Consider the following 27,471-nt stretch of genomic DNA (forward strand, 5'->3'; position numbering starts at 1 on the left):
CTCCTGACGCCCGGCGTGACGTCACCACGCCGGCGGCCGCCATTACAGAGAGCCGAGCTCGGGGCCTCTAGCTAGTGAGGAAGACAAGCGGCCGGCGGCCGAGCACTGCGGGGAGAGCCAGCGGGCCGGAGCTAGCGCCGAGCAACCGCCAGTCACCACACCGACACCTCAGGACCCGGCGGCGGCGTGTGCGTGTGGCCCGTGTGCGGGCGGCGGCGGCGCGGGGGTAGCGCGGAGCGGCAGCCTGTTGGGGCGGGTGGCATCATGGACGAGAAGGTGTTCACCAAGGAGCTGGACCAGTGGATCGAGCAGCTGAACGAGTGCAAGCAGCTCTCCGAGCCCCAGGTCAAGAGCCTCTGCGAGAAGGTGAGCTCCGGCTCCGGCTGCGGGGGCCGCGGTGGGCTGAGCCCGCCGCGGAAGAGGTTGCCGTGGGGAGGGTGCAACATGGCGGAGGCCGCCGGCCCGGGCCCTCGGCGCTTCCCAGGCCGGGGTCCGGCGCGGCCCGGCGCTGGTTCCCAGGCGACCCGGCGCCCCCTGCCTCTCGTGCCGAGATTGGTTGTCCCTGCCACTGCCGCCTAAAATGGCGCCGTCCACCGCGCTCCGAGGCTTCGGAGCCTCTCGGCCTTGGCGTCAGACGGGTGCTGGGGGAGCGGGGACCCGGGTGGGGGGCGGTTTTGAGATGCGGGCCAAAGTCCTGGGGTTCTCCAGCATGGAGAAAGAGCCCGAGACTCTATGTGAGGGGGGTGGGAGGGGGCAAGAGGCTTTCCACTCGGGCTCAGGACTCAGCCTTCGCTCCAAAGCTGTCCGAGGGCCCCCTCCCCCCCAAAGGCAAGCTTGTATGCCAGACCCCCAAGACCTATCTATCGAAAGGCCCCACTGCTTTAGTTCTATCCTAGGTGGATTGCGCTAAGTTTTCCGTTCTTTTTTTTGTAAAGTGTGTTTTTTAAGAATTTAAAAACAAACCTCTAACCTAGTTTCTACGAAGGTCATGGTGGTAGATAGATCTAGGGAGGAATAGAAGTTGTTTTTCATAGTTAGAAGAAATGGAGACTCTGGCGAATCATACAATATATGGGGTTTTGGGATTGGAAATCAAACGTCAGTTGAATTTATGATTTATATGCTGACTCAAAATGGGTAGTGTGAAATCTTTCTCTAAGCTTAACGTACTTGGCATTTTGCCATTTATTATTTTTTTTAAAAATGAGCAACATAAACTAAGAGCAGCAGATTTTGTATCCTGGCTCTTAGGAAAGTTACTTGTTTGTATTTTTGTGGCTTTAAGTGGTAGTGTCCATAAGAGCTATCGATTGAGCGTTTCCTGTGTTGCGGACCTGTGCTTACAGATGCTGAAAACAGAATCTTGTAGTCCATTTAGTTACCCCCTTTTTTTTTTTTTTTTTAAGTGAACTTTGCAGCATTTTATTTTAATACAGAATTGTGAAATATTATGTTATCACTTTGTATTAGTGAAGAAAGTTATTACAGAGCAATTATGCTGACTTGTTTGTGGTTTGATGTGAAAATTAGGTTCATGAGTTTGGCCTATATACCCCTAAAATAGGCTTCTAAAGAAATTATGCAATAAATAATTGCACTTTAAGTGAGTCAAATTCAGATTTATTTATTCCAAGCCCAAACAAAACTCTCCTAGTTAATGAGGTGGCACATCATCTATTGGAGCTGCATTGTAATGGTAGCTTCTTGATCCTTAATTCCCCCGCATAAAATGAGGATAGTGTTTATTTTAAAGGTTTATAAATAAGCTTTTCAAAATTATTTAATGTATATTATCAGGTTTTAATTTGTAGGTACCATAAGTGATTATTTTAATGACTTTGAGTTTAGTACTTTATGTAAAGACTTAGTCAGCAATTGGCTAGATGACTAGTCATTTGTGTAGAAAATGTTGGAAGAGAAGTAATGATGTAATTGGAAAATCATGGAACTGCAAAGTTAGACTTGGACACTAGTGGATAATTGTGACTGACCTTTGAGCAACCACTTCATTTGGTCCATATTCTTTTTTGAAACATCGATTTGTTGTTCCACTTATTTATGGATTCACTGGTTGATTCTCCTATGTATCCTGAACCCTCAGTGTATTGAGATTACGTTCTAACCAACTGAGCTACCTAACCAGGACCCATTTTCTTGTCTGTAGACTTGAAACATATTTAATTTGAGATTATACAATTCCATTTTAAATGAGTGCTTTGTGTTTAAATATTGGAAACCTATGAAATATCCAAGATTGCTTCCTTTTGAGAGGAATGGAAAGCAATGCAGAATATGATGTTTATTCTCAAGGAGTCTGAATCTAGTTGGAAATCAGTAGTAAATGGAACACAGAAGTAGAGGGTTTGTGTTGGAGACTACAGATGAAATATTTGATGCCAAGGTGGGGTGTATGAAGCTTGGTGCACCTAGTAAATGTTCGTTGTTTTCCACATTTTTTGTGAAACTTAAGATGAGTGAGATTAATCAATTTATGCTTAGATTTCTATTGCTCATCCAGTCTGTCCAGATTTTAATTCTCAGAGCCAAAAAGATGGAAATAATATTTGGAGTTAGGTTTTCAAGAAATGGATGAGCCTTTTGGGGGATATCATCACACAGCCTTCCAATTGTCTTTAGCTTGTAAATATTTCAACTTTTGGTATTATATTAACCTTCCAGACTAAATTATTTGAAGGCAGTTTTTTGGGTCTCTGGGATGAGTTAGGATACATGGCTTGAAATGATCTTTTGTACAAGTCTTCCTAGAAAAACAAAAATTATATTTTCACTGTTAATATTTGTATGGCTAATAACCCATCTGGTGAAAGCTACATATTTTAAAAATCTCGAGGGAAAATTTTTTTTCATTAGTACAATAGTTTTTTTATTTTAAGAAAAGATACTTGTTGGAAATAGCTAATTAATAATAGTTGGTGATTTCTTTATTAGAAGGCATGATAATTTTAAAACCTTTTATATATCTGAAAATGCCTGATCTGAATGAAATATTTAAAGTTAAGTAGTAAAGATCATCGTAAGAGATTATTGTAATTTTTAAAAATGTAGAAGTCATTGTTATGGTATCTCTTCAACATTGAACAGTGGTAGGTGTTCAGATGCAGAGAATCCAAGAGTGAACATACTGTGTTTCCCCGAAAATAAGACCTAGTGCATGGAAAGATAAGACATCCCCTGAAAATAAGACCTAGCGCGTAGTTTTATGTTATTAACAAGTCAAGCTCCCCCGCCCCTCAGATGTGGTAAAGGTTTTATATCAAAGCCAAGGTAGTTGTGTGTGTGCAGTATACCTTTTCATTTTTGAGATCATAATTTGTTGATTGTTTAAAAATTTGTGGTGAGTGAGGGCAGTTTTGTGTCAGGCACAATTCTATAGTCAGTAACATGACTACATCTGTGTAACTGGACTGGCATATTTCCATCTACAGATGGGGAAAAAATATTAATGCCATCTTGGCTTTCACATTGACTACAGTAAACAGTTTATTATATGACTTCAGCAGTGGTTTAATTTAGGTATGATTTTTGGCTTTGTGCTTTCAGTTCTTACCAAACTTGTGGAGAATGTTGTTTGGTAGCCAGATATTTCCCCCCCCACCCCTCCCCCAAAGCAGTTCTTTAACTAGGAATGCTGTTTTCCATTGCTGTACAAGCACTATAAATAAAATGTACCGTAGTCATTAAGCCTCCCTTAGTGTTAACCTTTTTTACGTGAGTGTATAGAAAACAAATCCCTTCTTTCCAATTAGATGAGCTACAAAATATTTGAGCAAATGTAATTTATGAAATGTAATGTGTTTTTTGCTAGTCTGTATATGTGTTTGGTTTACAACATTGTTTGGTTCATTTACATAAAAGTAATATGAACATTGAAAACAGTTGGCAGGGAAGCGTAATACAGAACATTATGTTCATCATACTTTCACATGCATAGTTCTCTTAATTTACGTAACAGTTATTGTCCTCAATTATAAATAGACACTAGAGGCTCAGAAAAGTAGTTATTGACTGCAGGGGCTAAATTGAGATTGCCTAGACTTAAGGATTCTAAAACCAATGTTCTAACCTTGCTTCACACCCCCCCTTTAGATTCTTAGGTAGTGTTAATAAAAGAGGCAGGTGAATTGAGGCCAGACTGAATTGTAGAATCAACAGCTCTGTAAAATAAAGCATTAGTTTAATTTTGATTGCTTGAAAGTTCCCTATTCCTGTCACTGTGTCCGGGAGGACTAAATAATAATTCTTCAGTTTTGGATGTGGCTAATTGCATTCCCCCCTCAAAAAAGATTAATGAGGTGAAAACTCCAGTTTATTTTCTGTGTATTCTTAGATAGGGTAAATTGTGATCCATAGAGTGAAATATTCTAATAAAGCATAACTGACATTATTGTTCATTACAACCTGTAAAATGCCTTTCTTTTCATCCTCATCACTTCCACAGTCAAAGCTGTCTGTGCCTCTGTGCTTCATGGTCTTCCAGGCATAAAGCAGTAACACAGTTAGTTTTGAGTTGACTTAATGAGGAAACACTGAGAAGGTGAACAGTGCTATTTAGATACACAAGTTCTGCAACTCTTCCTTTGTTTTTCCCAGAGTCAGGAGTTCTGTGTCTACAAAAATTGGTAATAGGGCTAAAGTGAAACTCATGCTGTAGAAAGAATGATGAGCACTTCAGGAGTCTTTGGGATAATATTTGCATCACCACTCTGGTGTTCACCCTTTTTATGACAGCAGGTATGTTCCCTATCTCATAAGTCATTTGGAATATTAGTTTAGTTTAGAGGATTTAAGCTTGGAGAACCAGGAGACATTGGATTTGGGTTGAAGAAATGATTGGCAGGAGTCTCTTTGTTAAGGTTCTTAGGAGAGAGAGGAAAAGTTTTGTGTGGCAGAGGACCACCCCCACCTCACACCCCCCCCCCCTTTTTTTTTTTTAACTCTTTTCTACTTGGTCCAGTCTCTCTTTTCACTTTTTTTTAAAAATTCTTTATTGTTTAAAGTATTACATATATCTCCTTTTTTCCCCATTGACCTCTCCCTGGTCATCCCTCCCCTCCCCCCAGCACATGCCCTCACCCCCTCCCCATTGTCTGTGTCCATGGGTTATGCTTATAACACTTTTTTTCTTTAATTCATTTCTCATTATCATCCTTGTCTGAAAAAATCCTCAACCTATACTCCTACACAAGTGAAATGTGAATTGGACTAGAACTAGGAGGAGAAAGATTTCCTTTTGTTTTAAATAGCTTTTCTCTCTACATCTGGAGCAGAAGTAGTAGAAGCAGCTGAAGTTGAGGCTTATGGCTTGTCAATAAATGACTAGGGTCTGAAAGAACTACAAAGTAACAACCTGGGGTTAATAGCTTAATTTCACAATACCAAATTTCTATTGCCTAGTTATATATTGGAATTGTGGTTTGAAATGGATGAACAAGGCAGTGACAGAGAAATGTGTGTCTAAAGTTTGTACATGACCAGCTGGCCAGGCGCTCTGGCACCACTCCCCTGTCCCCACCTCTGCCTTAATCATTTAATTACTACTACAGATTGGAATTTTTACGTTTATATTATGGGGGTTGGGGGAGGGTGAAAGAAGCGTGAGAACCTTTGTTCTAGAGTGCCCTGGGAAACAGTTTGTTTATTTAGCTAGAGTCATATATAGAAGTGTAGTTGACAAAGATTATGGAGTGTCATTTGATGCTGTTAACAATGTGACACTGTACATTTGTTTTTGGAATTCATTCAATCAAAAATTTTAAGCCCCTATTACATGTATTACTGACTTTCAGTATTTAACTTTGTTTGAATAGCATTATCATAGGGATTTGGTAGTTTGCTTTTTGTTTTTTTTTTTGTTTTGTTTTTTTAATCCTCACAGGAGGATATTTTTCCATTGATTTTTAGAGAGTGGAAGAGAAGGGGTGAGGAAAGGAGAGAGAGAAATATTGATGTTTCTCAATGAGAGAAACACATTTATTGGTTGTCTTCTGCACACACCCAAACTGTTAGATACAATTATACATACCTGCTTAATAGAGGAGGAAAAGGTTTACACATATATAACTTCCAGTTAACATTTGCAAATATAAATAACAATGATCTTAGTTTTAAGTTTACTAGGGCCAGAGCAATTGACCATTGTCTCTTTACTGCTAGACTTAATGGCTATAAATTGCAGATGAATTTGTGTCCTCTGCTCTCATTCTCCTTGTCCAGAGACATTTTGATGTAAAGTTGCAGTGCAGCATCTCCAGCCAAAGGTAATGTTTTTAGATAAGTACTTGGTTGCTCTGAATTTTACTTATTATTATAACCAATTTAATCACAGAAGAATCCCTACAAAGATTGACTTCAAGGTCGCATACAATAACAGGTGATCACAGTTTTGAAGTCTGAGATCACAAATTAAAAACCACTGGTGTACCATTTATATAAGACGCTGATTGTCTCTTAAACTACATATTGTGAACATATTACAAATAAAGTAGTGCATCCAGGACAATCAGTTGCACAATTCACACAGCCCTGAAAAGCTTCTCAGTGCCAGCTAACAGTTGATCATGAGACACAAGTGAACTGAGATTCTGTCCATTTTTTAAGATTCGGTCAGAATTGGCTAAAGCATTGGAACATCTCTGCTTATGTAGGCTCTGTCCTTCCCCCCCTTTCCCTTACAGTTTACTGTTTGTATTGTTTTGGTTGCACATGACAATGCTTTTGATCATTTTGCAAATCAGGAAAACCAATGATCTAAGACTATGACAGGATCTTAAGTTGATTTGCCCATTTCAGTTTGCTGTTGGGTGGGCCCCTCTAAGGACCTTCATTTTTCCTTCAAGTATCCCAGAAGATGAGCTGAGCATCATCCCATTTCTCTCTCTCTTTTTTTTTAATATATATTTTATTGATTTTGTACAGAGAGGAAGAGAGAGAGAGATAGTTAGAAACATCGATGAGAGAGAGTCGTCAATCAGCTGCCTCTTGCACACCCCCCACTGGGGATGTCCCCGCAACCAAGGTACATGCCCTTGACCGGAATCGAACCCGAGACCCCTCAGCCCCCAAGCCGACGCTCTATCCACTGAGCCAAACCGGTCCAGCCCCATCTCTTTTTTGTCTTTTTAATTGAACTTATTGTGGTGACATTGATTTGCAAAACCATGCTAAAACTGGAATGTCCAGCCCCGTATATTTAAAAATCACCCACACAACAAAGTTTCTACACGTCTTCACAAAACCTGAAATTTCCACAAGATGTCTGATCTTTATAATCCAAGCAGTCATTCTTTTTTTCTTCTTCTTCTTTTTTTCTTTTTTACATATTTTATTGATTTTTTTACAGAGAGGGAGGGATAGAGAGCTAGAAACATGGATGAGAGAGAAACACCGACCAGCTGCCTCCTGTACACCCCCTACCGGGATGTGCCCGCAACCAAGGTACATGCCTTTGACCAGAATCAAACTTGGGACCCTTCAGTCCGCGGACTGACGCTCTATCCACTGAGCCCAACCGGTTTCGGCCAAGCAGTCATTCTTGAAGTTAAACTTCCAGGAGGCAGTTTGGTCCTTATAATCCACACAGTTAAGTAGTTGAAACCAGACTTGAAGCTACATATCCCTGGGTGGAAAGAGAAGCTGAGTACTGATTGAGATGGTTCAATAGGTTGTGGGTGAGTCCTGGTCCAGGAAGCTAGTGATGCAGAGGAGTCAAGTAAGATCTGTAGTCCATGCCCCCAAAGTAGAAAATTGAGCTATTGTATTCTTGACTATAACCTGAAACCATAGTATAGGTCATGCATGCAGGAAGAGAAGGTGGAAAGGGATCTGACAGTGAGGAGATGGAAGCTGGACTCCAGATAGATACAGGAGTGCTGCTGCTGGAAATGGTTGGAACTGGGCTCCTAGAGGGGTGAGTGAAATGGCCACTTGCTCCACTTACTGAACTTACTTTCTGGGCTGGAAATCCCTTTTGGCAGGTATCACTTTTTTTTCTTTTCTTTTTTTAACCTCCATTCTGTTGCTGCTGCTGTTGGTGCCACTTAGTTCTTTGATTTTAAAACTGTATTCTGGTAGCCCATTGAGGAATTCAACAAGACTATGCCAGAAGTGGTCAGATTCAGCCCATCGACTGCCCAAGGCAGTTATTTAAAATAAAGCAGCACCATGCCAATTTGTTAGGGCACACACAGTCAGCCTAAATGGGGGTGAGTTGGGGGGTGGGGGGGTAGGATCCAGCTAGGAGGTCTTGCTTCACCCAGGATAGACAGATTCAAGGGCCCTTGGTGGGAGAGTTTGGAGTGGTAGAACTAAGCGAAAGGCTTGCTTACTGCTTCAGAGGCGGCAGCAGCTCTTCCGCATTCCACCACTAACAAAAAGCATATCCTGTTGTATAGTACATATAAAACTAAAAAATACTATCTTGCTCTATAATCCCACAATTGAAAATTTTCTGAAAAGAAATCCTTCAAATAATAATATGTGCATAAATCTGTTCAGGAGGATGTTATACAGCAGTTTAAAATTATCAGTATAGCCGAAACCGGTTTGGCTCAGTGATAGAGCGTCGGTCTGTGGACTGAAGGGGTCCCAGGTTCGATTCCAGTCAGGGGCATGTGTGTTGGTTGCGGGCACATCCCCGGTAGATGTTTCTCTCTCATCGACGTTTCTGGCTCTCTATCTCTCTCCCTTCCGCTCTGAAAAAAATCAAAAAAATTAAATGATCAGTATAATGCTGTGGGAAATTGGGTTAGTGAATATGAAATATTAGAGCACAAAAAAAGATGTTGACCAATTGTAGACATGAGGCTTGTGTGTAGGTAAAAAATGGAAGAAATGAGAGTAGTTTTGTTGGTGTGGTAAGATTAAGACATTATTCTTTAAAGTTTTTCCACTGAAATTAATAATCTCAACATTTTAATGCTTTTTGGTCTTTTTATTAAAAATTTTTCCTTAATTGTAATCATATTGTATTTTTAAATGTTTGTTTGATTATAAGTGGTTGGTGAATCTTGGTTCATGTTTTTTTCTCTTTTACTTCCTTGAAAAATCTTGGCTTGGATGATCTGTGATTTCTAATTTAAGACTGCTTTGCTTGTAATTTCATGTTATGGTGGCTAGGAATGACCTATTTCTAAGAATGTCAAATAGATCTATATAAGTCATTCACCTTACTCTTTGTTTTATAGCAGGTTGAAATACAGTCTGATTTCTGAATCTGAACTTGGAATGCTGAGAGGATGTTGAAAATTAATACCCCTAAAGGTTCCTTTCCTTCAAGTTATTTTCCAAATTGTTTATTAGTATGGTATAAAATTTTAGCTTCACACTGTTACTTGTGATGGTCTCTTCTTATTAATAAAACAGTCTATTCTCATTTTAACCGTGTTCCAGGAAGTTTTTTTAAAATATATTTTTACTGATTTTTAGAGAAAGGGAAAGGGAGAGAGAAATAGAAACATTCAATGATGATAGATAATCATTGATTGGCTGCCTCCTATTGGGGATGGAGCCCACAACCTGGGCATGTGCCCTGATCGGGAATCACCCGAGATCGCCTAGTTTGACACCTAACCACTGAGCCACACTGGCCAAGATAGGACATTTTACATCAAACCTTTTTTCCTTGAATTCATTCATTTCATTATTTACCATTTCAGTAGGGTTCCAATTTTTTTTTTTTAATGAATATGGTGCTAATTACACTTTTTTTTTTTTTAATTTGATCTTTTTTTTCCCAAATGTTAAGTACCTGAGGCATTTGAAGGTCTGAAAAAAAAAAAATGTTTTAGGGATTTAGGAGAAGCAAAAAAGTTTGGGAGTGTGTGTGTGTGTGTGTGTTGCTTTTTTGTTTCCATGCATAATTCAGGGACATAGGCTTTAAATTATAGCAGTCAGAATACCAGAGGATGAGTCCTGCCGGCATAGCTCAGTGGTTGAGTGTCAACCTATGAAACAAGAGTTCCTGGTTCAATTCCCAGTTAGGGCACATGCCTGGGTTAAAGGCTCGATCTCCAGTTAGGAGTGTGCATGAGGCAACTGATCCAATGATTCTTTCTCATCAATGTTTCTCTCTCCCTCTTTAATGTTTTATCTCTCTCTCCCTCTCCCTTCCTCTCTGAAATCAATAAAAATATATTTTAAAAAAGAAGAAAAAAGTGCAAACTACTAGATATACTAATAAGTCCATTTCATACAGGAAGTGTGCCTTCATATGTATACAAGGGAGCAAATACTAGGACATAAATGTAGGTGCCCCGACCCCCCAGAGTATTATCATATATATATATATATATATATATATATATATATACACACACACACACACACACACACACACACACACACACACAAAAGGCAAATATGCAGTGTCCCCTTGGGAGTTCAACCTGAAGTTAGATTGCTTGCTATCACATGCACTGACCACCAGGGAGCGGCAGCTGGAAGGCCCTGATCAGCCCTGATTGCTGGCCAGGCCTAAGGATCCTACCCGTGCACAAATTTCATGCACGGGGCCTCTAGTTCCTCAGATAATATTCCATGTTCGATGTGAGAAATTAACCAGGCCTGTGCATTCTGAACTCCAAGATATATTGGTAAGGAGGAAAGCAGACTGCTAAACAATATTGGTTCAAGTTTAAATATGCAATTATATTTCTTTAAACACATAATATGACTTAAAATGTCTGACAAAATTTTGAAAGGATATATATCAGAATGCTATTGGTGGTTACGCTGTCCAAGTGGGGGAATGGGGTTATAGAGAATAGTTAATAACTTTTGAAAATTTCTTTGAAATAAGACCTATCATTTCATTCATAGCTATTTTCATTAGTATGTACACATGGTATTAATGCCAAACAGTAATAGAAATGTCTAGTGAACTGCTTTTTAATAATAATAAACCAAGGAAGGTTGGAATTACACTAGAGATGTAGATTATATGTATTTCTTTAGAAATACCCCTTTTTGAGGACAGTGAATATTTTTCTACATTTAAAAATGTTAGAGCGAATTAATTTTGGATGTCGGTGGTTGTGAATGTACTGAATTAGGCTCCAAAATATTTAGAGACTTGAATATTTTCTTAAACTTGCCTGCACATGAGAGCACCAGTGTGGGGTGGGGAGGGGAGACTTAAAAAATTCTGGATGCTTGCCTGAGGTGCCTTCTACATCTCAGGCATTGTTCTAGCAAGCTTCTGAATACACAGTTGTAACTAAAATGAATCTGGTGAACATTGTAAAAATTGTCAGTTTGTTCCATGGTACATAGATTAGAGACAGGAAAATGGAACAGGGAGGCCAGCATAGTAATCCAGGTGAGATGATGGTGGCTTGGGCCAGGATAGTAGCAAAAAAGATAGAAGCAGATAGATTTGAGATGTTTCCGGAGGAGACTGGGCAAGATTTGCCTGTGAATTGGTCCTGAAAAACTATTGGCCTTTAAGCTCTACTCCGTTTCAGATACCCACAATATCACATTGTGTAGCCCCTACGTCTGAAATACTATATTCACTCATCAGCTTTGCTGCCAGTGGATCTTTGTTCCAATACCACTTTGACTAGACTTGTTTTTCAGTCTATATCCATGCTTCATTCTCCCCCTACGTCTCCCCCTACTCTTGGAGTGACCAACTGTCATGGTTTGCATGGGCACAGGATAGGCGTTTCCCGGGGGGCAGGATTTTCAGTGTTAAAACCAGGGTAGGTCGTCACCCTACCTCCACCCCAGTCCACCCTCTTCTTTACTCTTGTGTGTTATGCTTCATCCATGTTAATTTTACCTTCCTTTAACTCCTAAGACATTTCTACAAGTAATTGCATCTGCCTGTGTAGGACCCTCTCCCATGTTCTACTATCATCCCCTCTGTGGAACTGAATACCTCAGTTTTTGGACCTCAGGTTCAGTCAGTTTTTCCAGCTGTCCCAGGGATTGTGATCTGGAACACTGCTGCTTACTCTAGCATGTCTTAGCACTTGGCCCCTCACAGATCACTTTTTTTTTTTTTTTTTTTTTTTTTAAGAGATGTCCTTTTTTTTTTTCTTTTTTTTTTAAATATATTTTATTGATTTTTTTTTTACAGAGAGGAAGAGAGGGATAGAGAGCTAGTAATATCGATGAGAGAGAAACATCAACCAGCTGCCTCCTGCACACCCCCCACCGGGGGTATACCCTCAACCAATGTACATGTCCTTGACTGGAATCGAACCCGGGACCCTTCAGTCCGCAGATCGATGCTCTATCCACTGAGCCAAACCGGTTTCGGCACACAGATCACTTTTTAAAAGTGATTTTAAAAATATTTTTATTGACTTCAGAGAAGAAGGGAGAGGGAGAGTTAGATTAAAAAAAAATCAATGATGAGAATCATTGATCGGCTGCCTCCTGCATGCCTCCTGCTGGGGATGGAGCCCACAACCTGTGCATGTGACCTTGAGTAGAATTGAACCCTGGACCTTTTGGTCCATAGGCTGATGCTCCACTTAGCCAGGGCTGTAATGATCATTTTATTGTTTATCTCTTTTTGCTCTACTATTTACTTTTTGAGCTTTCTTGTTAGTTGTGATATCTTATTTAAAGTGGCCTCCACCAGTTACTCTCTCCCTTTCATTGCATTTATCAGTAATTACTCTCTGACTTAGATACTTGTTTGTGGGCCTGCACCCCTTACACCACCATGGGAATGACCTACCTTGTTCAGTATACCTTCAGTAGATAGCGCAGAGCCTGCCTCACACGTCACTCAAATAAATGTAACAAATGAATGATATCTTCCAGTTTCTGGCATACAGTAATGGTCAATAAAGGTGTTGAATGAATAAAATGGTATTGAGAGATAGATTATGTTACCCTTAAAAGTAATGTTTGAATTTGTGACTATGTGGAAGAATTTAGAAAACTAATAAGTTTTCTAAAAGCAGTATAAAACCCATGTATATTGAATAGATACCAATTGTAAAATAAGAAGCTTGTATTTGAGTATACTGTGAACTGTAAAAAGCATATTAACATACAGATAAAATTTTAATGTCTTTCAACAGTTAAAGTCAAGCAGGACTAAGAAACCTCTCCTCATAGCTTGGATTCCTGGAATGCCAGCATTATTGTTAGAACTCTAAAGCTAAGGAATTAGATACCTGAAGGTCTTGCTCCATTTTCATTGATCTTTATATAGCTACTAATAATATAGTCTCTTTAGTGTTTACTTCAATGACAACTAATAGGCCTAAAAACCGTTGATACTAATGAGAGAAATAGGGCTGTGCATCTTGATACACATTTGTTTTTGGGTTCAGGGGAGAGAGAACCAATGGAATAAAATCTTGCCCTCTTATAATGGGATCATAATTGCCTGCAATTTCATTTTCTACTGAGATTGCCCCTTATATAAGAATATTTCCAAAAATCGGGACTTTTTTAAAACTCCACGGGACGCGGGACAAATTGAGACTGACCCGCCAAAAGCAGGACGTCTGGTCACCTTAACCTTATACTACATTAAGTATGAAGAAACATATCTTTGTTAGTGTTGTTTAATGTCAAGTGTATTGGTTTATTTTATTTTTTTTCTCTCTCCTATCTGTAGGCTAAAGAAATTCTGACAAAAGAATCCAATGTGCAAGAGGTTCGATGTCCAGTCACCGTCTGTGGAGATGTGCATGGGCAATTTCATGATCTCATGGAACTGTTTAGAATTGGTGGCAAGTCACCAGATACAAATTATTTGTTTATGGGAGATTATGTTGACAGAGGATACTACTCAGTTGAAACAGTTACTCTGCTTGTAGCTCTTAAGGTAACTTCAATTTTATGTTCAGATATTTTAAACTGGGTAATACAGTCCTTTTGAATGTTCTTTTTTTCCCCAAAGATTTGTGATTTTCTCTGAATATTAAGTTTTATAATAAAACTTTAAGATTGATCTGTCTTTTTGAGTAAGGGGATGGTATAGAATAAAAACAAAAAGGGTTTTGTGTGTGTGTGTTTGTAGAGAGTTTTTTGTTTGTTTGTTTTTTTGTTAATCCTAACTCAAGGATATTTTTTTTTATTGATTTTTTTAGTGAGTGGGAGGGAGGGAGGGAGAGAGTGAGAGAAACATCGATGTGAGAGAGAGACATCAATTGGTTGCCTTTCCACACACGCCTCACTTGGGGCTGGGAATTGAACTTGCAATCCAGGTAACATGCCCTTGGCCAGAAATTAAACCTGAGACTTCGTGGTATTTGGGCTGATGTTCTAACCACTTAGCAACACCAGCCAGGGCAAAAAAAACTTATTCCTTAAGGAAGAAAATAACCTTTGATTATTTGAAAAAACATTAGTGGGCTGGTCAGGTAGATTTTTAGATCAATAAGTTGGGATATGGAGGGAATGTAATTACTTTTCTAGACACTTTTGAAGTATTTTAAAGGAACAAAATATCAGTTGTTGGAATGTTACCTTTAAGAATTCATGTTTGGCCGAAACCGGTTTGGCTCAGCGGTAGAGCGTCGGTCTGCGGACTGAAAGGTCCCGGGTTCTACTCCAGTCAAGGGCATGTACCTTGGTTGCGGGCACATCCCCAGTAGGGGGTGTGCAAGAGGCAGCTGGTCGATGTTTCTCTATCATCGACGTTTCTAGCTCTCTATCTCTCTCCCTTCCTCTCTGTAAAAAAAATCAATAAAATATATTATTTAAAAAAAGAATTCATGTTTGAAGCTGTTAAAGGTTGAATTGTGCTGCTACTACCACCAAATTTTATGTGTTTAAGACCTAACGCCCATTACCTCAGAATGTGACTGTTTGGAGATAGGGTCTTCAAAGATGTAAGTAAAATGAGATCAGATGGGCCCTAGCTGGTTTGGCTCACTGGATAGAGCATTGGCCTGGGGACTCAAGGGTCCCAGGTTTGATCCCGGTCAAAGGCATGTACATTGGATGCGGGCACATTCCCAGTGGGGGGTGTGCAGGAGGCAGCTGATCTTTGTTTCTCTCTCATCGATGTTTCTAACCACTATCCCTCCCCCTTCCTCTCTGTAAAAAATCAATAAAATAGATATTTTAAAATGAGGTCAGGTGGGGAGCCCTAATATAATATTACTAGTGTCCTTTTAAGAATTTGGACACAGATACAGAGGAAAGATGATAAAATGATAAGAAGAGAGACATTTACTTGCAAAGGAGAGGGGCCTTCATATGTAACCAATTCTGCCAACATCCTCTATAACTGTGAGGAAATACGTTTGATATTTAAGACACCCAGTCTGTGATGCTTTGTTATGACAGTCTATTCTTTGTTATGACAGACTAATATAGGGGGAAGGAAACTAACAAATAGTGATAGAACAGGAGTATCCATTTATAAACAAAAAGAAGAGAGGGGGGAACTTAAATACCTCATACCATACAAATGGATCATAATTGATCATAGACCTAAATATGAGAGCTAAACCTATGAATTTTCTAGAATAAAACTTAGAAAATCTTTGTAACCTTGGGTTAGGCATAGATTTCTTAACTATGATACCAGAAGCATGATCCATTAAAAAATTAATAAGTTAAACTTCATCAGAATTAAATTATTTTTCATCTTCAAAAGGCATCATTAGGAAAAAGTGTATTTGTGTTCATATTTTTTTAAAACCTGTTATAACTAAGATGACAATAATTTATAGTATTTGGGTGAAGTATTTGGATATTTCACCCAAGAAAATATCAGTAAGCACATAAAAAGATGCTCAAAAACCTTAGTCACCAGGAAAACATAAATTAAAGTCACAGTCACAGCCAGTCAAAAAACTGTCATCAATAAGGCTGATAGCCAGGACTGGTTTGGCTCAGTGGATAGAGCGTCGGCTTGGAGACAGGAGGGTCCTGGGTTCGATCCCGGTCAAGGGCATGTACCTTGGTCGCGGGCACATCCCCAGTGGGGGCTGTGCAAGAGGCAGCTGATTGATGACTCTCTCATCGATGTTTTTAACTCTCTTATCTCCCTTCCTCTCTGTACAAAATCAATAAAATATATTAAAAACATAAATAAATAAAAAATAAGGCTGATAATACCAAGTGTTGGTGAATTGATAATAGCAAGTGCTAGTGAATTTGTGGAGAGATTGAATCATTATGCGTTGCTGGTGGGAATATAAAATGTTCTGCACTTTGAAAAAGTTTGGCAGTTTCTCAAAAAGTTAAACATATCCCTACCATATGACCCAGCAGTTATACTCAGTTGGGAATCTACCCAGAAAAAATGAAAACATGTTCATATAAAAACTTAATGGCCCTAGCTGGTTTGGCTCTTTGGATAAGAGCTTTGGCCTGTGGACTGAAGGGTCCCAGGTTTGATTCCAATTGAGGGCAGATGCCCCAGTTGCAGGCTCGATCCCCAGTGTGGGGATGTGCAGGAGGCAGCCAATCAATGATTTTTCTCAACATTGATGTTTCTATCTATCTCTTGTCCTCCCTTCCCTTCTGAAATCAATTAAAAAATATTTCAAAAATTAAATTTAAAACTTACATGCATTAACTTGGGGTGGTAAACACACTGTACAATATATAGATCATGTATTTTATTAACCAAAGTTACCCCAATAAATTCAATTTTAACCATGTACATTGAAATGATTTTAGTAACATTATTCATTGTAGCACCAAACTGCGAACAATCCAAGTATTCATTCAACTGGTGAAGAAACAAAAGGTGGTATGGCCATACAATGGAATACTGTGCAGCAATTAAGAAAGACAAACCACTGATCCATATACAGTTGAGCATCAAAAATATTCTGCCTAAGTGAAAGAAACAAGGCACAAATTACTGCATGTTGTATGATTAATTTATATGAGATTACTTAGAAAGTAAATCAGTGGGAGTGACTGCAAATAGGCATAAGGAATCTTTTGGGGATAATGGAATAATTATAAAGCTGGATTGTGATGGTTGTTGCATAGCTATAGACTTACCAAAAATTATTTAACAAATAATTCATGAACAGAGTGTTATAGCTGGTAATTCCCTTGATGTAAAATTGGTGGTAGCAGGAGTTTGATTTAGTTCAGATGGGGTTGACAGATACCTCATGGACAAATGCATGTAGATCTGTGTGAGTAAGGATTTGGAATGGTTTTTGTCTTTTTGTTTTTGCCCCCAATAAAATTGGAACTCTGGATTTCCCTGTGGAAGGTTTGCTGAATTGTTTGGTTTTTGAAGGAGCCAGCATTTCATGTTGTTCATTTTGTTGTTCCAGGTTCGTTACCGTGAACGCATCACCATTCTTCGAGGAAATCATGAGAGCAGACAGATCACACAAGTATATGGTTTCTATGATGAGTGTTTAAGGAAATATGGAAATGCAAATGTTTGGAAATATTTTACAGATCTTTTTGACTATCTTCCTCTCACTGCTTTGGTGGATGGGCAGGTATGTAGATCTTCTTAAAACTTACATTGCTGATTGTTTAAGTACCAATAATTTCTTTTTCCACTCACATCCCTTTGGGGCCTCTTTGAAGTGCCTTTGTATCCAGCCCTGAACTATATGTTGGGACTACATTCATCCTCTCAAATTGTTTCTGGACACATCTAGGAGATGTAATTAAGGAAACTGTGATAAAATTCTGTACGAAAGAAAATGATAGTCTGTGGTGAGAGTGAAATCAGAGAAACATTTTCTTGGAGGAGCAGATCGAAGTGGAGTCTGCATAAAGTAGCGATGGTTTATTGGGAAGAAGAGCAGTGTATTCAATAGTTTAGAGTGGGTTGGGAGAAAGATGGCTTAGTGTGAGGTGCAGAGACAAGCCTGGTTGTGGAAGAACACAGAAATACAAGTGTGGTCAAATAACGTGGGCTACTGTCTGCACCTTAGTCCAGATGTTTCAACTTTTTTTTTAGGTGAGGTTAACATTATAAACCACTCTTTTCAGATCTTCTGTCTACATGGTGGCCTCTCGCCATCCATAGATACACTGGATCACATTAGAGCACTTGATCGCCTACAAGAAGTTCCCCATGAGGTAATGACTTTTATTTGGGAAATAAAATCTTTTTAGCAAACTTCTTGGAGGAAAAATTTAATTGTAACTTAGTTCATTATATGTATTCTTTTGTTTAATTCTCAAAAATAACCCATGTAGTGTGAACATTCTTGTTCCACCCACTCTTCAGAAGAAGCTAATATAAGGAACCTGCCAAGCTACCATACTTGTGGGACTGGGCTTAGGACATAGGGTGTAGTTTTCTTCAGAGTCTCTGTCTTAATTACTAGACTCTAGTGCCTAACATTGACATTTGTATATCATAGGCAAATTATTAGTTAGGGTTTGTTGCTATTGGGACTCATTGATTGGGGCTATTTCTCTTAAAGACATCTGGAAATAGTTTATTTATTTGACATAGGTATTTGACTTTTAAATATAAAACCTTTTACTGTTTTCAGCAAACACTACTTTTTAAAGAAATAAACCAAAATATTTTAAGTAGTCTTTGGATGGTAAGATTACAGTGATTTGAAAGAAGAAAAAGGGAAAATGGGCTCAATTTTTAGCATAGAACATTGATTTTTAGCATACAAATAAAATTAGGGTCCTGTTTAGATTAATTCTAATACAATTCTGTGATTATCAATAAAATCTGCTTTTGATGAGTTATTCAAATCATCTATTAACCATTTTTGCAAGTCTGTTTAACTTAACTTGCTTTTTTAGGGTCCGATGTGTGACTTGCTGTGGTCAGATCCCGATGACCGTGGTGGTTGGGGTATATCTCCTCGAGGAGCTGGGTACACCTTTGGGCAAGATATTTCTGAGACATTTAATCATGCCAATGGCCTCACGTTGGTGTCTAGAGCTCACCAGCTGGTGATGGAGGTACGTTCTGTTTTTAGAAACCTGTTTTGCTTTCTATGTAAACTTAATGTAGGAAGATATTAGGGAGTTTTAAATGAATGATATTAATGGGAATATAGCCTGAGCCTTTTCAGTAGGTACACACTAAAAGTAAAATCTCAAGCTTTGGTCACCATGAAATTCATAGTTAATGTTTTCAGAGATTCTTTTTTTTTATTAAGTTTATTTGAGTCAGTGTTGATTAGTAACATCATCTAAGTTTCAAGTGTACAATTACGATACTGTGTGCTCACCACCAAAGTCTAATCTCCCTCCGTCACCATAAATTTGACAGATATTCTTTTTTAATGTGTTTTTATTGACCTCAGTGAGGAAGAGAGATACAGACACATCAGTGAGTGAACCCAGGTTGGCTTGGCTCAGTGGTTGAGCATAGACCTATGAACCAGATCATGGTTTGATTCTCAATCAGGGCACATGCCCAGGTTGTGAGCTTGATCCCCAGTAGAAGGCTTGCAGGAGATAGCTGATCAATGATTCTCTCTCATCATTGATGTTTTTATCTCTCCCTCTCCTTCCCTCTCTGAAATTAATAAAAGTACATTTTTTTTTAAAAAGAAACATCAATGAGCATCATCGGTCCAGCTGTCTCCTGTATGTCCCCTACTGGGTATTGAGCCTGCAACTGAGGCATGTGCCCTAACCAGGAATTGAACTATGACCTCTTGATTCATGTCGATGCTCATTCACTGAGCCACACCAACCAGATGAACAGATAGTACTTGGGATTTTAAGAGTGGGAAAGTAAGATTCAGGGGGCAGGTGAAGGGGAAATGTAATATTTTATTAACTCAATTTTGTCATTTCATATATTTAATGTGTATGTGTGGAAGAAGAGTTTGGGAAGAAATAAACCAAAATATTTTAAGTAGTCTTTTGGGTGGTAAGGTTACAGTGATTTGAAAGAAGAAAAAGGAAAAATGGGCTCTTCACATAGAACATTGATTTTTAGCATACAAATAAAATTACGGTCCTATTCAGATTAATTCTAATAAAATTCTGTGGTTATCAATAAAGTCTGACTTTGCTAAAGATAGGGAAAGAAATTTGTGAACAATACTTTAAAAGTAACTCATTCATTTGAATATACTGAGGGAATAAAGCCAGGAATGCTAGAAGCATCTATTCTTTTTACCTGGGCAATGACCAACTTGGGACCTTCACTTACGACTAATGAGAGAGTTACTTGTGGTCTCCTAGGAATATTCATCTACCTTTACAAGGAATGGCCATATACTCATTCTTAAATCATGTTTAGAACCACTGCAGTAAGAGAGGCTGATGAGACAGATGCTGCTCTTTACAGAAGGCTAGATATTTAAGAAGATATATTGGTTATTGGTTAGAATTTAAAAAGTTGTGTACAGCATCAAAAATTATTGTTGTCTAAGAAATTGTTGCTATTTTTCAAGCCTTTGGAGAAGAGTTTTTTTCTTTTTAAAAAAAATATATTTTATTGATTTTTTACAGAGAGGAAGGGGGAGAGATAGAGAGCTAGAAACATCGATGAGAGAGAAACATTGACCAACTGCCTCCTGCACACCCCCTATCGAGGATGTATCCACAATGAATGTACATGCCCTTGACTGTAATCAAACCTGGGACCTTTCAATCCTCTTATCCACTGAGCCAAACCGGTTTCGGCAAGAGTTTTTTTGTTTTTGTTTTTTCTTGAGTGGAGTCACAGTTATATAAATAAGGGAGTAAAATGTATTTTTATCTCCTTTTTTTCTTGTAGGGATATAACTGGTGCCATGACAGGAATGTAGTAACGATTTTCAGTGCTCCAAACTATTGTTATCGCTGTGGTAACCAAGCTGCAATCATGGAACTTGATGATACTCTAAAATATTCTTTGTAAGTATCTACACCTGAGTAGTTGATTGCTATTATTTGAATATGTAGTTTTAATGGGAGTTTTAAGAAAAGCTTATGCTAAATACATTCCAATTTGATTTTTAAGTTTCCTTTGAAACACATCTATGGTATTTTGACATACATCAACAGAAACTTGTGATATATTGACCCTAATATAAATTAGAACTTTAAACCTATATTTTACACATTTAGTAGAGCCCATCTTACAAATGATTATATATAAGGAAGCCTAGTATATAAAAGCATATCCTCTCTGGCTGACGTTCTGTTGGCTTTTTGAGGAGGCATTCAGCTTGAAGACCCTTATTAGAAGCATGATCGAACTATAGTTTTGTTACATTAAGGCAAGGTGAAATTTGATAGGAAAAATAGCATGAAATTTGAAAGAATGATGTTTTTTATTTTGATTGTCAGTAAATGGTGTCTTCGAGTATAAACAACAAATATGTCTTGTTTTCAGCTTGCAGTTTGACCCAGCACCTCGCAGGGGCGAGCCACATGTTACTCGTCGTACCCCAGACTACTTCCTGTAATGAAATTTTAAACTTGTACAGTATTGCCATGAACCATATGTTGACCTAATGGAAATTGGAAGAGCAACAGTAACTCCAAAGTGTCAGAGAATAGTTAACATTCAAAAAACTTGTTTTCACATGGACCAAAAGATGTGCCATATAAAAATACAAAGCCTCTGTCATCAACTGCCGTGACCACTTTAGAATGAACCAGTTCATTGCATGCTGAAGCGACATTGTTGGTCAAGAAACCAGTTTCTGGCATAATGTTATTTGTAGTTACTTTTGCTTTCTATGAGAGACTGCAGATAATAAGATGTAAACATTAACACCTCGTGAATACAATTTAACTTCCATTTAGCTATAGCTTTACTCAGCATGACTGTAGATAAGGATAGCAACAAACAATCATTGGAGCTTAATGAACATTTTTAAAAATAAGTACCAAGGCCTCCCCTCTACTTGTGAGTTTTGAAATCGTTCTGTTTATTTTCAGGGATACCGTTTAATTTAATTGTACTATTTGTTTGCACTCAGTTTATCTCCCTTCTCAAATCTCAGCCTCATGTTGTTCTTTGTTATTGTCAGAACCTGGTGAGTTGCTTTGAACAGAACTGTTTTCCCCCTCCTGTAAGACAATGTTAACTGCACAAGAGCACTGCAGTGTTTTTCATAATAAACTTGTGAACTAAGAACTGAGAAAGTCAAATTTTAATTGTATCAATGGGCAAGACTGGTGCTGTTTATTTAAAAGATACATCAGTTGATAAATCTTAGAATTTGTAGGATGCTAGGTAAAGAAAAATAAAAATGAAGTCCATTACATAATCCCTCTGGTAACTCCTTAACCTTCAGATGAATTTCATGATTTATAGTTCAGATAGTACAATTTATCTGATTGCCAGTGTATTCTTTGTGGGTTCTTCCTGCATATTAATTTGTTTGCAAGAAAGGAAATCTGTGTGCTACTTCAGTGAGATCGGACTGTAAAACCATGTAACTTGAGATTTAAGTTTTTTGGGTTTTTTAATAAAACATCATGTTTTCAGGTAGAGCCACAAAGTAAATAATGTGTCTACTTATCATTCAGTGCAGTTTCTGGTTATAAATATATTGTTATATATGGACTCTTTAAAATGATTGACAGATTGGTAAGTTCTTAACAAATATTTGTACATGTCATATGATCTAAAGTTAAATTTGTCTCAAATGAGAAAGCAGTTAACGTATTATCCTATTATTAAGCTCTTTAAGTGAAACTAGTTAAACCAAATAGAAAATTATTGCTGGATCATTGTTTAGGGTAAATATGCAGGACAAAAATGGCATTTGAAATGAAGGGCAGTGACCACTTAATGATAGTTTCCCCTCCCCCCTTGTATCCTTTGAGTAGGGTCTGGAAATTAAAACAATTCTATAAAATTAATATTTGATCATCTTAAGCTATCTGAGTAAGCTTCAGGACACATAATATTATTCATTGTTAGTGTAGTAATAAAAGGGTTTTTGGCTTTGTATGTAATGTGTTGAATTTGGAACTGACGAAGTTTTTCCAGTTCTTTTTTATTAGTGACTTTTGGAAAATACACATACATACTATGTATTTTCTTAAATGGTCCACTTTTTATCTCTTCTGAGATGGCTTACAGAGTTCATTGTACAAAGCAAAAAGCCCTTAGTTTTTCTATGTTTCCATTTCACTTTATTATTTAATGCTTTCATAAGAAATACATCTATCTCTCTTTTTTGCTTTCTCACTTTATGCCCTTTCTCTCTGACTAAATAGTTAATCAGTGCCGTAGTATTAATCCAGTGGCCCTGTGATCTAGATACCAAGCAGCTGTTTTAGATATCAGAATTCACTCTAAAGCACCAATCACCAACCAGTGGTCCGTGAGGTCCAAAAGCTTGGAGATGGCTGCTCTAACGGAAATGCAGATCTTGTAATAGACATGTATTCTCATTCAGATACATATTTATAAAGTACGTCTTTGTGATATCAGAAGAGGGGTTGTGGCCAGAATGGTTCGGATTTAGAATGATGACTAGAGTTTAAATTGTCTAATTGTAAATACTGTGGGTTTTGGTCTTCTAAATTAGCGTTAGTAATCTACCTGATTATGAAATAAGTAAAGAAAATGCATTGGTAAGTATAGTCATTTCCTTTATAAATTTGTAATTGCTGTTGTTAATTTCTCAGTAACAGATTAAAATAAAATTTTCATAAGTATTTTAAAAGCTTCTTGTTAAAAAAATCAAAGACTTGTCAACTAAAAATTAGTATTTTGAATATACTGAGGACTTGAAGTTTGCTTTGGAATGTATGGGTAAAATGAATTGGTAAAACGATGGGCTCATTTCTTAGGTTGAATATCCTAAACAAAGATAAATTACTTTTTTCTTGGTTGCAGAAGTGTGTTTTAAATTAAAGTGTAGTATGTCAATATTAGCATGTCAGAAAGACTTAGTCTTAACTTTGTAGGAAAACAATGGTATTTCTGTGGTTTTCATCCTTGTTGCAGAGGTTCTGATTTAGTTTGGAGGAGGAGTGCTCAGGTATATGTATTTTTTCAGTTTCCCAATTGATTTTAATTTACATGTAGATTTAAGAACTCAGTTTCCCAACTACACATTTAAGAAAATGGGTTTTTCTGGTAGATGATGATGGTTGTGGATTTTGGTAAATAAGATATACCATGTGACTTTTACTTTGTTTCAATAGTGACTTTTACCTGTCCTGTAGGCAGTAAGCAGTCCCTTAATTTCTACTATAGTGTGGTCCTAGAATTGGACCTTAAAATTTAGTAATAGGCATGTTTATTTTGAGGTGGAATCTGTTCCCATGAGTTAGTTATTTTCATTAAAGCCTTAATCTTTTCAAATCTTAGGGGTTTCTTTTCCTTCAGTTAATACATTTATTCTATTGAACTAGAGGCCCTGCACCCTCTCCAATCTGGGACCCCTTGGGGATGTCTGACTTCAGGCCTGCAGGGGAGGGCAGTCAGACATCCCTCTCACAATCCAGGACTGCTAGCTCCCAACACTCACCTGCCTACCAGCCTGATCAACGCCTAACTGTTGTCCCCTGCAGGCCTGGTTCCCACTAGCTGTCCTCCCCTGTCTGCCTGGTTGCCCCCCAACTGCCCTCCCTGCAGGGCATCTTGTGGCGGCCATCATGTGTCCACATGGGGGTGGCCATCTTATTTGTTAGAGTGATGGTCAATTTGCATATTGCCTCTTTATTAGGATAGCCTTATAATGTTGTAGATGTAATATCTATTTGTTGCAATTATAATTTTTCAGCCTTATATTTTAGGGCTAAGTACATTTTATTTCTGCTCTTTATTACATATATTTGTTTAATTGCACAGGTACTGACTGCCATGTAGACAAAAATGGGATGTTGACTTGCAGTCCTAGTGCTATCCTATAAATAGGTCACAGTGTTCATTTATTAGCTGTTGTATAAAATTGAGGGAAGGAAAAAGTGGATTATGGATATTTATAATGTATACATTTTTTACAGGCTGGACATACAACTTAACAAGTAAACTGGGTAGCAAACCCCAAATTTATATTTTCTGTCTTATTTGGACTAGAATGTCTTTCCAAGGAGGTTAAAAAAAAAAAAAAAAAGATTATAGCTAGTGATTAAATGCTCAATAAGACCATGTTTCTTTAAGACAAACCACAGATTGTCATGGCTGAAGTTTAATTGAATGGAGTTTGTATCCGAAACAGGTTTATAATAAGTAGTTGATCTGTTTCTTCACCTAGAATGCTACTAATGTAACAAACCACTTCTTGTGGCTCATTTTGCTACTTGGACTGTGGAAATTTCTCTTGAGATAGCTTCAGTCAACCAGGGTATTGTTATTAGGAAAGTCCATTTAGGCTTTAATAGACAAATCAGTTGTTCTTACTAATGTTAGAGGTGGTTGAGTGCAGTGGCAGGCTGCAGCTACAAGTCCAGTGCCCATTGGTGGAAGTCAAAGACCAGAATTGTGATAGAAAGGGAAGTTAAAGGAAGAGTACTTGTTCAGCAGACACTTAAGACAAAAGTAGAAAGTATAATTAAATCTCTTGGAAATGCCAGCAGCCAATGAGTGCTTCTACTTCAAGGCTTAGCATAACAGGCTTAATCCACTTTATTTTTCTTGTATAAAATTATATACTCGTGGCCACAGCTAGAGCCTGGATCCTCTGCACAGTAACTGTGGTTTGAGTCTTCACAATATGATTAGTGAATTCTTGAAAGGGAGACTTTATGAACACAGTCTCTTTCTAGAGGTCAGGGGTGAGATAGTTGAGGTCTTAGAGGTGGCACCAAAGGTGGTCTTGGTGAAGTTGCTCAGGGTGGCAGTGCAGCCCTGGCCAAGGTGTAGCAGTCCATTTGGACATGGGCTGAGACAATGCCAGTGCCCTGGGGGCAGGGATGAGGCACACCAGCACAGAGCCACAGTGGCAGTAACGCTGTAAGGGACAGCGTGTGGCTTGTCAATGTTCCCACAGTAGCCTGGCCACACAGGGGCAATAGAGAGCTTGGCTGGTATGATGGCCCCACAGATGGTAGTGGCTATTACCTCTGAGTACTTCACACCCAGACCAACATGTCCATTGTAGTTCCCAATAGTGATTAATGCTTTGAACCAGGTGCTCTGCCCAGCACGCCTGCTTTTACACAGGCATACCTTCAAAACCTCATTTTTGAGGGTTGCCGGCAAGAAATGTCAATCATCTCAGATGCCTTGATGGACGGGAAAGAGAGATCTCCAAGAACTTTATCTTCAGGTCCTTGACTTTGCCTCCTCGAGCTCTGCAGCCTCAGCCTGGGTGTGATTTTGGCCCTAGTGCCACTGCCAAAACCTACACTGAAGCCACCAGGCCCTCCCATTCCATGGCTCTCCGGCCCTCCCACATCACCAGCATCGCCCGCCATTTGGTATTTCCGCAGAAAAGAAACGAGGCTTAGCATGCTTTCTGAGCTGTAAGGAAACTCAGTGATTTAATTTGTTCTGGTATTTTGCAGTAGGTTCAGAACTGCTTCAGCATGGCAGTGGTACTTAGGGGCCAGGGTAAGGGCTAGTGATTAGGTTTTATACGCCTCATCAAGGGTATAACTGACTACAAGGTCACATGTCCAAACATGTCTCAGAAGAAAAGCTAGGTTAAGGTTGGTCCCTTGCCAACAGCAGTGAGGGTCTGGTGTGTGTATTGAGTGGAGCAGACAGGAGTGGGAAGGGAAGCCATATAATGGGTGTATTTGGTCTTGGGCATTCTTTATTTCCCAGAACCACATGCGAAAGAAGTGTGCTTAATCTTTACCCTGCTTAAAATAAAACTATCATTTTAATTTTAATCTCAGTGATCTGACTGAAAGTACACCACAAAGACAGACCTAAGCCCCAGCTCACTATTTCTTCCCCATAGCCACACTGGAGCTGGTTGTAAAGGGCTGGAGAGAGAGACATTTAAAGTTCATCAAGATCTTTGAGGTGGCAGTGGAGTAGCTCAGGGATTTTCAACTTGCCTGCAGCAAATATTTTTAAGATCTACAATAAATAGCCGAAACCGGTTTGGCTCAGTGGATAGAGCGTCAGGCTGCGGACTGAAAGGTCCCAGGTTCGGTTCTGGTCAAGGGCATGTACCTTGGTTGCAGGTACATCCCCAGTAGGAGGTGTGCAAGAGGCAGCTGATCGATGATTCTCTCTCACCGATGTTTCTAACTCTATCCCTCTCTTCCTCTCTGTAAAAAATCAATAAAGTATATTTTTTAAAAAGACATACAATAATTTAGTTGGACATAATCTCTTTTCCTGTTGATTGTCAAATAAGAAAAGGACGATAGCTAACAATACTATCCAGTGTGAATGAATCAAAATTATATCTATTTGTTTTGTTAAGTGGGGAAAAAATAATACATACTTTTGTTGTGCCACAGAATCATAGTAATTTATGTGTGCCATGAGATGAAAAAGGTTGAAAATCACTGCAATAGCTAATAACCTCTGAAAAGGTCAGTGATGAGAGAGCTGGTTATGGCCTCTCTGTCTGGTGCCACACCACAGCATCATATTTTGTCTTTGGCACTAAACTTTAAAACAAAACCTTAATGATTGTGTATAGGCCTTTGGGTTTTTCCAACTTCACCTCAGATCCTAGGAAAAGTAACCTTACT

At 38.5% G+C, this 27,471-nt stretch overlaps 1 protein-coding gene and 1 long non-coding RNA gene across 2 annotated transcripts; one reads left to right on the forward strand and one right to left on the reverse strand.

Annotated features, from left to right (window-relative positions):
- Positions 1-8: 8 nt before the first annotated feature.
- PPP2CA (protein phosphatase 2 catalytic subunit alpha) lies at positions 9-21,988 on the forward strand. Its single transcript, XM_084886723.1, has 7 exons — positions 9-366; positions 13,604-13,813; positions 17,244-17,417; positions 17,920-18,009; positions 18,700-18,861; positions 20,639-20,757; positions 21,239-21,988. Exons 1-7 carry the CDS (start codon positions 265-267, stop codon positions 21,309-21,311), a joined length of 930 nt encoding a protein of 309 aa, XP_084742849.1. The 5' UTR covers positions 9-264; the 3' UTR covers positions 21,312-21,988.
- On the reverse strand, positions 21,239-27,471 carry LOC311624013. Its single transcript, XR_014795235.1, has 2 exons — positions 26,636-27,471; positions 21,239-25,543 (listed from the first exon to the last, which is right to left on the reverse strand). It is a non-coding gene; the product is annotated as an uncharacterized lncRNA (long non-coding RNA).

This window comes from Pipistrellus hanaki (assembly GCF_964339955.1).
Source record: "Pipistrellus hanaki genome assembly, chromosome: 5".
NCBI lineage: Eukaryota > Metazoa > Chordata > Mammalia > Chiroptera > Vespertilionidae > Pipistrellus > Pipistrellus hanaki.

Excerpts from the sequence above, each read along its gene's own strand:
- PPP2CA (XM_084886723.1), top strand. The coding sequence starts at position 265 with ATGGACGAGAAGGTGTTCACCAAGGAGCTGGACCAGTGGATCGAGCAG. Across the intron at positions 367-13,603 it reads TCAAGAGCCTCTGCGAGAAG|GCTAAAGAAATTCTGACAAA; the intron begins GTGAGCTCCGGC and ends TCCTATCTGTAG. Across the intron at positions 18,010-18,699 it reads TACAAGAAGTTCCCCATGAG|GGTCCGATGTGTGACTTGCT; the intron begins GTAATGACTTTT and ends TTGCTTTTTTAG.